At 41.4% G+C, this 10693-nt stretch overlaps 1 protein-coding gene across 1 annotated transcript in view; it reads right to left on the bottom strand.

Annotated features, from left to right (window-relative positions):
* Positions 1–6984: 6984 nt before the first annotated feature.
* TMEM273 (transmembrane protein 273) overlaps positions 6985–10693 on the bottom strand; it is a 65446-nt gene continuing 61737 nt past the window's right edge. The window contains exon 6 of the mRNA XM_038744297.1: positions 6985–7483. Within this exon, the coding sequence (XP_038600225.1) occupies positions 7459–7483 (25 nt within the window). The 3' untranslated portion in view covers positions 6985–7458. The remainder of the gene's footprint in view (positions 7484–10693) is intronic.

Below are 10693 nucleotides of genomic sequence, written 5' to 3'. Positions count from 1 at the left end.
CAAGATGAGGATGCTAGTCGATGTACTTTGTTACGAGGCTGGAATGCATCCACTGAAATCCTGTGAGGTCCAATTTCCTTTTGAAGTTTCTACTTTTCAAATGATCGATCAATCAGTTGTATTTATTGAGCACTTACCTTGAGCACAGCACTGTACTAGTAACAGAGTAAGTAAACTGATTCCCGGCCATAAGGACGCAGCGTGGCCTAGTAGAAAGAGCACAGACTTGGGAGTCAGAAGGACCTGGGTTCTAATCCTGACTCCACCAAGTGTCTGCTGTGGAACCTTAGGCAAGTCAGTTAACTTCTCTGTGCCTCAGTTACTCATCTGTAAAAATGGTGATTAAGACTCTGTGTCCAACCTGATTAGTTTGTATCTACCCCAGCACCTAGTACAGTGCCTGGCACATAGAAAGAACTTAACAAATTAGACACAGCTTGACTTAGTGGAAAGAGCACGAGCCTGGGTGTCAGAGGACCTGGGTTCTAATTCTGGCTCTGACAGTTGCTTTCTATATGACCTTGGGCAAATCACCTAACTTCTCTGTGTCTTGGTTTTTCTCCCTCCTACTTTGACTGTAAGCCCCATAAAAAACAGGGAATAATTAACCTGTACCTACCCCAGGGCTGAAAACAGTGTTTGACACTTGGTAAGTGCTTAACAAATACTATGAAAGAACAATAAAAAAAAACTATAAAAAAGAGTTTAAGGTCTAGATTAAAACCTACATTTCTGAATTGAATAACTTCAGCCAAATCAATCTTGATTGGGCCATGTTCAATCAGTTTTCATGGAGTAATCTTGCATTATTATTATTAATAGTAATAATAATAATACATTATCATTACTTCTTCCCTTTTAAATTTGACCTCATGCAACTAGCTTCATGTCCAGATGTAGAGGAAAGAGAATATTTTCTCCCTTATTATCTGTCTACCCCTATCCTAGATTCTTTCTTATGCTGCTTCTTCAGGGACCACATGAAGGATTTGGAGAGGTTTCTAGTCAAACAAAAACAGTGTTTCCAGACAGGGAACAAGACAGACTGTGAGCCCATTGTTTCATAGGGACCGTCTCTATATGTTTCCAATTTGTACTTCCCAAGCGCTTTGTACAGTGCTCTGCACACAGTAAGCGCTCAATAAATACGATTGAATGAATGAATGAATAATAATAATAATAATGGCATTTGTTAAGCGCTTACTATGTGCAGAGCAATTCCCCTGGCAGAAATACTCCCCTAAACCAAATAAGAAATGCTCACTTTGTGTGCCAGATTTGAGTGAACCCATTCTCCTCCCCAGAGGAGGAAAGAGAATTTCATCCATTGAACTCCAGCATCTTGGACTAATTTGATCTTGCCCTATTTGGGTCTTCTTTATATCACGTTTGAGCACATTTGACACACCATTTCATTCAATTTCTTTTGAGATTGCCACCTCTGCCATCACCCTACTGAAAAGATTATATCCCATGTGGGTAATTTGACCAAACAAGCTGTCAACGAGCATGGGCAGGGAAGATAAGCTGTGTTCCTGGCTGCCTGGTGTTTGACAGTTACTTTGGATTTGACCTAATAATTATGTTTTTTGTTAAGTGGTTCATTACTATGTGCCAAGCACTGTACTAAGTGCTGGGGAAGATAGAAGATAATCAGGCCCCACATGGGGCTCACAGTCTAAGCAGGAGGGAGGACAGGGATTGACTTTCCATTTTTGCAGATGAGGGAACTGAGGCGCAGAGAAGTGAAATGATCTTTTCCAAGGTCATATAGCTAGAAAGTGGTAGGGCTGGGATTCAAAGAGGACCTAATCCCAAATTCTTTGACTCGACCAGGCCCATGGTTTTCCAATAGGTCACATTGCTTCTTCAGTATCTTAATACTTCAATCCTACCACTGGGTTATTTTCGATTTATTCTGTGTCTTTAAGATTTAAAACTTCCTGGAGCTATCAGATCTGAATTGCAGCAAGGGAATAAACTTAGCCAAAACAAGTCAATAAATATCTGGGAATGGACACTAATGGAATTATCACTCATTTTTCAGACTATAATCATCTCTGTGAAAAATCTCATTTTTTCTGAAGGTGATGAATTGGCCCCACTAGTCAGATTACTTGGCAAATCATAGAGACAGAAATAATAAATTAGTCACCAAGAATAATCTAGAAACAGGAACCAGCTACTGCTGGGCCCCAAACACTAGTATTGAGGATATATTTTTGTTTGGTGGTTTTTTTAATGTTATTTATTAATTACTTACTATGTGGCAGGCACTGTTTTTAGCCCTGCGATGGATACAGGCTAATGAAGTTGGACACAGTCCATGTTCCACATGGGGCTCACAGTCTCAATTCCCATTTTACAGATGAAATAACTGAGGCCCAGAGAAGTAAGTGACTTACCCAAGGTCACTCAGCAGAAAAGTGGCAGAGCTGGGATTAGAACCCGGGTCCTTCTGATCACAGGCCCATGTTCTATCCAGTAGGCCGGCTGCTTCTAAGGATAAGGCAATATGCAGAGCGGCATTTACAAATCTGAAATTTCCCAGCCTCAATCAACCAATGGCATTTTTTGAGTGCTTAGTATATACAGAGCACTGTATTAAGTGCTTGGGGATGGACAATACAACAGAGTTAGCAGACACTAAGATTGCTGTACAGTCTAGAAGAGAAGCCTCCACTCACAATAATCATCAATTTTACTTCTTAATGTTAATCAATTGATGGTATTTATAGAGTGCTTACTGTGTGCAGAGCACTGTACTATGTGTTTAGGAAATTAAGAGAAAATAGAGTCAGTAGATGCCCAGAAGGAGCTAACAGTCTACAGGGAAAGAAGGACATTAAAAGAGATTAGGGATAGGGGAAATCGAAGCGCAAAATAATATATTCTGAACAAACACTGTATTGAGCACTTGGGAGAGAACAACACAAACAAGACCAAGGATCACTGTCCTCAGAGGCCATCAATCTTGTGTGGTGCAGAAGGAGAAAAATAGTATTTATAAATAGCAAGAACAAAAAGAAGAACAAGAAATATTACACATGTACCAGGATGAAATATCTGAATCACTAAGTGAAGAGTTGCAGAATATACAGAAATCCAAAAGTGGTGTGAACTCTATAAGTATTAAGCACACAATGGGCAAGGAATGTGTTTACCAATTCTGTTATAGTATATTCTCCCAAGTGCTTAATACAGTGCTCTGCACAAAGCGCTCGATAAGTCCCACTGATTGATTGATTGATTGACTGATGTTAAGGATTCATTCATTCAATCGTATTTATTGAGCACTTACTGTGTGCAGAGCACTGGACTAAGTGTTTGGAAAGTACAGTTTGGCAACAAATAGGACAATCCCTACCCAACAACGGGATGGTGTGTTGACGTGCCTCGAATGAATCAATCACAGGAGACTTCCTGGAGAAGATTTTAGGAGGGATTTGAGGATGAGGTGGCCTATGTTGTGGGGAGGGATTTCCAGGCTGGGAAGCAGAGTGAGTGAGGCAGCAGAAGTAGGAGGGTGGAGAGCAAAGTATAGTGGTTTTGTGGGAGTAGGAGACGGGTGTGTTTGAGCCATGAAGGTGAACTGGGAGGGGCATGAGAAGAGAGCAGCCATGGAAAGAGCTAGTAAACAGCCTAAAAGCCAGTGTTAAAGAGTTAATTTGAAAAGCTGCCTCTGAGAAGCAGGCTGATATTTAGATAACGGATATGACATCAAACACCTTGCACTTTGTTTAGCTAATCAAACGTCCGAAGCTTTATGGGATCTACGAAATTGAAGAAAATAAACTTTTAGAGTCACTACCTTGGCTTCAAACTAATGACTCATTGAATTACCCTGGTCTTAAAGAAAATGATTCGGTGGCCAGTGTGACTAGAGGCTGTGGATTAGTTTTTCTCTGCAAGTAGTCCTTCAGCTTTTTCTGTTCATTTAGAATGAAGGCCTACCACCTGCTCATTATCTTCCTCCAGCTAATATCATTTCATCTAACCAGAGGGAGTGAACAGGATTTGGTGCTTATCAGTGGGTTCTGTTGGGTTCTGTGAATCTTAAAATCTTGGATTACAGCCTTGCCCTTCTGCATGGTTTTAGAAACATGCTTGCATCTCTTGCTGCCTTAAAACTGAAAAACGTTCTTGAACTGTGCTCAGAAACCTTCCGCTATGAAGAGAATGGAGCGTGTTCTTTTTTCTCATGAGAGAAGGAGTGTTTTGCAGAAAGTGCACAAGGAGGATTTCCTTGGATAAAATTCAAGGTCTATCACTGGAAACACTAGATTTATGAAACAACCCAGATTACAGTCCAGATTACTGGAAACCATCTGAACTGCCCCCGTTGCTTTTTAGTAATCTCTTTGAAACTGCATGAGAGGAGGACAGTCAGTCAGTCATGTTTATTGAGCGCTTACTGTGTGTCGAGCACTGTAATAATAATGATGGCATTTGTTAAGCGCTTACTATGTGCAAAGCACTGTACTAAGCGCTGAGGAGGATATAAAGTGATCAGGTTGTCCCATGTGGGGCTCACAATCTTAATCCCTATTTTACAGATGAGGTAACTGAGACTCAGAGAAGTGCCCAAGGTCACACAGCAGACATGTGGTGGAGCCAGGATTCGAACCCATGACCTCTGACTCCAAAGCCCAGGCTCTTTCCACAGAGCCACGCTGCTTCTCTAGCTGTATTAAGTGCTTGGGAGAGTACAATACAACAATAAACCAACACATTTCCTTCCCACAATGTGTTTACAGTCTGGGTTGGGTGCGGGGAGGTATGGGAGGCTAGAACAAATGTTTTCCTTGGAGTGAAATTAGAACCCGGGTCCTCTTCCTCCCAGGCCCCGTATTCTATCCACTAGACCACACTGCTTCTCTAAGCACCGTGGCTCAGTGGAAAGAGCCCGGGCTTTGGAGTCAGTGGTCATGGGTTCGAATCCCGACTCCACCACATGTCTGCTGTGTGACCTTGGGCAAGTCACTTAACTTCTCTGAGCCTCAGTGACCTCATCTGGAAAATGGGGATTAAGACTGTGAACCCCACATGGGTCAACCTGATCATCTTGTATCCCCCCAGCACTTAGAACAGTACTTTGCACATAGTAAGTGCTTAACAAATGTAATCGTCATCATTATTATTATTATTATTATTATTATTATTACCTAGAAATCGTTTATTAAAAGGCATTTTTGAGACCTTATCATATCTTCTAGACTGTGAGCCCACTGTTGGGTAGGGACTGTCTCTATATGTTGCCAACTTGTACTTCCCAAGCACTTAGTACAGTGCTGTGCACACAGTAAGCGCTCAATAAATATGATTGATTGATTGATATGCAGGGCACTATACTAAGCACTTGAGAGAGTACAATAGAGTCGGTAGACACATTCAATCATTCAAATTGAGCACTTACTGTGTGCAGAGCACTGTACTAAGTGCTTGGGAAGTACAGTTCAGCAACAGAGACAATTCCTGCCCACAACAGGCTCTCAGTCTAGAAGCAGACCGGGACCGTGTCTAATTCCCAACTGCTTATTCTCTCCGAGCACTTAGTGCACTGCTCTGTATTCAGTAAGTGCTTAATAAATACTATTACCACTCAAGGCACTTGCTAGCAAAGGTTTTGTGAAGAGGAATGCCAGGAGGCAGGATAAGAAACAGAAAGAAGATGTGTCCAGTCAGCCCCGTTAGGGCAGCCCAAATTTATCCATTCAGGTGAAAAATAAAATAAAAAAGGTACTTGTTAGTGCTTTCTACGTACGAAGCCTTGCTGTATTCATTGGGGGTAGATACAAGTTCATCAGGTTGAACACAGTCCCTGTCCTGCCCAGGGCTCATATTTTTAATCCCCATTTTACAGATGAGGGAACTGAGGCCCAGAAAAGTTAAGTGACTTGCCCATGGTCGCATAGGAGACATATGGTGGATTAGAACCCAGGTCCTTCTGATCCCCAGACCCGTGCTCTATCCACTAGGCCATGCTGCTTCTCCTAAATCCGACTAAATTATCTCCTAAATTATGTTGCCAACTTGTACTTCCCAAGCGCTTAGTGCAGTGCTTTGCACACAGTTAGCGCTCAATAAATATAATTGAATGAATGAATGAATGAATGAAATCCCAAATAAATGCAGGAGGGATCTCAGATACAGCCAACTGCACAGGATAGGGTTTCACTATACTGTCATTTTTAAAAATGATGGACAGCTGCATTTAAGGAGGAGACTTGCTCCTTAGAACAAGTGAACAATCTCTTCATCTTGTAAGCATATCTCTCCTGCTCAGAAACCAGATGTCTTAATTAAAAAGCCACAGAAAGAAGCAAATCAATTAACAGATACCTTGCGAGATGCTTTATTCTCTCTTACGCCCACACACACACACACACAAAATTACTTACACGTGGCATTATCGCTTTAGGTTATCAGTTAACAAAGGCTGCTAATGAGCTACATTGTTATCAAGTTGGGTAAAATCCACCCGGGGAATTCAGGCAAATTATTATAATCCAGCACTTTGCTTTGAAATGCAGCTCATCTTTCATCCCACAAAAGGAGGGAAAAAAAACCCAGTCTAGACAAGGAGGAAAGCCCCTCAGAGAATAAAATTCATTGACACTTAGGTATTTTTCCATTTTACTGATGAAAAGCAAATAATATTGGTTCTGAATTTATAGGCCGTCATATAAACACAGGGTAAGACAACCTGGAAGGAGAAACAAGTGTAGCACAATAGGAATTTTGCAGGAAAACCTTGGTTAAGATAAATATGTTTAAACTTGACATACTTTTTGGGGGTCCCAGGCCTCTCTAAGATCTTTTCTTGTTCAACTAGGATATATGGGTTGAAAGGAAAATGTTGCCTTTCTGAAATCTTAAAGCCCACTGTTGGGTAGGGACTGTCTCTATATGTTGCCAACTTGTACTTCCCAAGTGCTTAGTACAGTGCTCTGCACACAGTAAGCGCTCAATAAATACGATTGATTGATTGATTGATTAAAGGCACCAATAGGCAAAAAAAGTCGATTCAAAAATCCCCCATCTTGTCACTGATCATGGTCTCTCCCTTGTTCGCTTTTCTTTAATATGACTTTCACTCTCAGTTAAGACCCATCCTCATTTCCCCCCAAATCTGGGGGTGATTCTCCTACTGCTCCTGTTGAATATCAGTCTCTTTCATCTCTGATTCTGGCTATTTGGTTGATAAACACCAATACTTAGCCCAATGCTCTGCATCTAGTAAGCAGTCATTAAACACGACTTGACGAATCGATTGAGGTGTTCAAAGGGTTTCCAGTTCTTAAAGGGACATGAGATTTTAAATATGATTTTTAAATGGGCCCCTTGTGCAACTGAATTGACAGGTTTGGAGATGAGCTTTGTCAGCAGGCTCTCTGGTGGGCTGTAAAGCAGGCAGTTACCCAAGCTGATCACATTCCATTGAGAAATCATTCCTGGTTATAATTCAATCACTTGGCCATCTCTGAAAAAGAAGAAAATCAGGTGAAATATGTTTGTTGGGGTCTTTGGAAAAAGAACTTCTGAATACTTCGAGGAGCTCATTTCGGCTCATCGTTTTAAAACTGTGCTAAACGCTTATGTATTACGGCTTATCATGGTATTTATTATTACTACTATTAACAGAGAAGCAGCGTGGCTCAGTGGAAAGAGCACGGGCTTGTGAATCAGAGGTCATGGGTTCAAATCCCGGCTCCGCCGCTTGTCAGCTGTGTGACTCTGGGCAAGTCACTTAACTTCTCTGGGCCTCAGTGACCTCATCTGTAAAATGGGGATTAAGACTGTGAGCCCCTCGTGGGACAACATGATCAACTTGTATCCTCCCCAGCGCTTAGAACAGTGTTTTGCACATAGTAAGCACTTAATAAATACCATTATTATTATTCTTCATTCATTCATTCATTCAAACGTATTTCTTGAGCACTTACTGTGTGCAGAGCACTGTACTAAGAGGTTGGGGAGTACAAGTCGGCAACATAATTATTATTATTACTACTACTACTACTCAATAAAGAATTGACAAAGACAAACAAGCTTCATCCTAACCCCAACTCTCCTTTCCATGGAGGGGAAAGCAGAGGAATTGTAAACCCAGGATATAACCCAGAAGATTTAGTCAGGAGTAGAAGAATGGTGCCCTCCACCATATCAGTGATAAGGCCCAAGGGAAAAACAATGAAGTACAATGCCTTGGTGTTATCCTAGCTTCTCAGTAGCCAAACAGTGAGCCCCCTCCTTCCTCTCCCCCTCCTTCCCCTCCCCACAGCACCTGTATATATGTATATGTTTGTACGTATTTATTACTCTATTTATTTATTTTATTTGTACATATTTATTCTATTTATTTGATTTTGTTAATATGTTTTGTTTTGTTCTGTCTCCCCCTTCTAGCCTGTGAGTCCACTGTTGGGTAGGGACCGTCTCTATATATTGCCAACTTGTACTTCCTAAGCGCTTAGTACAGTGCTCTGCACACAGTAAGCGCTCAAATATGATTGAATGAATGAATGGGGTATACTGGGAAATACAGCTGTTGAACACACTCCAACAGGCCACCTTTCTTGGTTTCCCTTGCCCATGTGTTCCATGTTTTAAATATAAATCCCGCAGAGAGAAGCAGTGTAGCCTAGCGGAAAGAGCCTGGACCTGGGAATCAGAGGACTTGGGTTCCAATCCCAGCATGACCATTTGTCTGTTCTGTGACCTTGGGTAAGTCACTTCATTTCCCTGTGCCTCAGTTTCCTCATCTGTAAAAGGGGGATATGATTCCTGTTCTCCTTCCTATTTAGACTTTGAGGTCCATATGGGACAGGGACTGTGTCCAGCACTTGGTACAAAACTTGGCAAATAGCTAAGTGCTTTTTTTGTGTTTGCCTTTTATGGTATTTGGTGGGTGTTTATTTTATGTGTCAGGCATTACATAATAATAATAATAATAATAATAATAATGATGGTATTTGTTAAGTGCTTACTATGTGCAAAGCACTGTTCTAAGCACTGGGGGATACAAGGTGATGAGACTGTCCCACCTGGGGCTCACAATCTTAATCTCCATTTTACAGATGAGGTAACTGAGGCACAGAGAAGTTAAGTGGCTTGCCCAAGGTCACACAGCTTACAAGTGGCAGAGCTGGGATTTGAACCCATGACCTCTGACTCCCAAGCCCGGGCTGTTTCCACTGAGCCACGCTGCTTCTATTATGCACTGAGGAAGATACAGGGTATCAGTGCATATATTACCTGTATATATGTATATATGTTTGTACGTATTTATTACTCTATTTATTTATTTATTTATTTTACTTGTACATATCTATCCTATTTATTTCATTTTGTTAGTATGTTTGGTTTTGTTCTCTGTCTCCCCCTTTTAGACTGTGAGCCCACTGTTGGGTAGGGACTGTCTCTATATGTTGCCAATTTGTACTTTCCAAGCGCTTAGTACAGTGCTCTGCACATAGTAAGCGCTCAATAAATACGATTGATGATGATGATGATACAGGACAATCAGGTTGGACTCAATCCGTATTTCTCAAGAGGCTTTCCACTAGGCAGGGAGCAGCATGGCCTTGTGGATGGAGCACAGGCCTGGGAGTAAGAAGGATCTGGATTCTAATCCTGGCTCCACCACTTGTTTGCTGTGAGACCTTGGGCAATTCATTTCACTTCTTTGTGCCTCAGTTATCTCATTTGTAAAATGGGGATTAAGTTGTGGGTCAGGGACTGTGTTTACTCTGATTTGCTTGTATCCACCCCAACACTTAGAACAGTGCCTGGCACATATTAAGTGCTTAACAAATACTATTATTATTATTATGCCTCACTGATTAACAAATACCTCAGTTATTTGCTATTTGTGCTGACTGTAGGTGGAATACCCCAGCTGACTAGGTACAATATGGTACATCATGGACATGGAGAGGCAGGAGAATGGACGGAAGGAACTCATTACTAGATTTCTGTTTTCGCCAGAACTAGTGTGTTTTGAGACAAAGAACGAAAACAGCATACTAATCCGCAAGTCTGTGTCTTCAGGTAGACTCAAACACTGTGGCCCAGAAGTTGAACACAAAAGTAATACTTACTAGTTTTAGAGTAGAAAGGAAATGTGATGAATTTTTAGGTGAATTTGGGCTTGGAAAGCAATCTGATTTTCAAATTAAAAAACCTTTTTTCTGATAGGATGTTAGGGTGGCCTCTCCCACCTCATAGGCATTTATTAAGTTCCTAAAGTTACTTTACATTGCCTTAGTTTACTCATTTGCAAAATGAGGATTCAATACCTGTTCTCCCTCCTACATAGACTGTGAGCATCATGTGGTTTCTGATTAACTTGTACCTACCCCACTGCTTAGTACAGTGTTTGGAACATACTAAGCACTTAGCAAATGCTGCAATTATTATTATTATATTGTGCACTATTCTGAGAACACTGGGATGTTACAATAAGAGTGAATAAGCCCCTGAGCACTTACTACTATCTTTGAGAAGCAGTGTGGCTCAATGGAAAGAGCACGGGCTTGGGAGTCAGAGGTCATGGGTTCAAATCCCGGCTCTGCCAATTGTCAGCTGTGTGACTTTGGGCGAGCTATTTGACTTCTCTATGCCTTGGTTACCTCACCTGTAAAATGGGGATGAAGACCGTGAGCCCCACATTGGACAACCTGATCAGCTT

This window comes from Tachyglossus aculeatus, chromosome 3, assembly GCF_015852505.1.
Source record: "Tachyglossus aculeatus isolate mTacAcu1 chromosome 3, mTacAcu1.pri, whole genome shotgun sequence".
NCBI lineage: Eukaryota > Metazoa > Chordata > Mammalia > Monotremata > Tachyglossidae > Tachyglossus > Tachyglossus aculeatus.
Note: the sequence above shows the minus strand (reverse complement) of the source record. Positions and strands in the feature narration are given on the sequence as shown.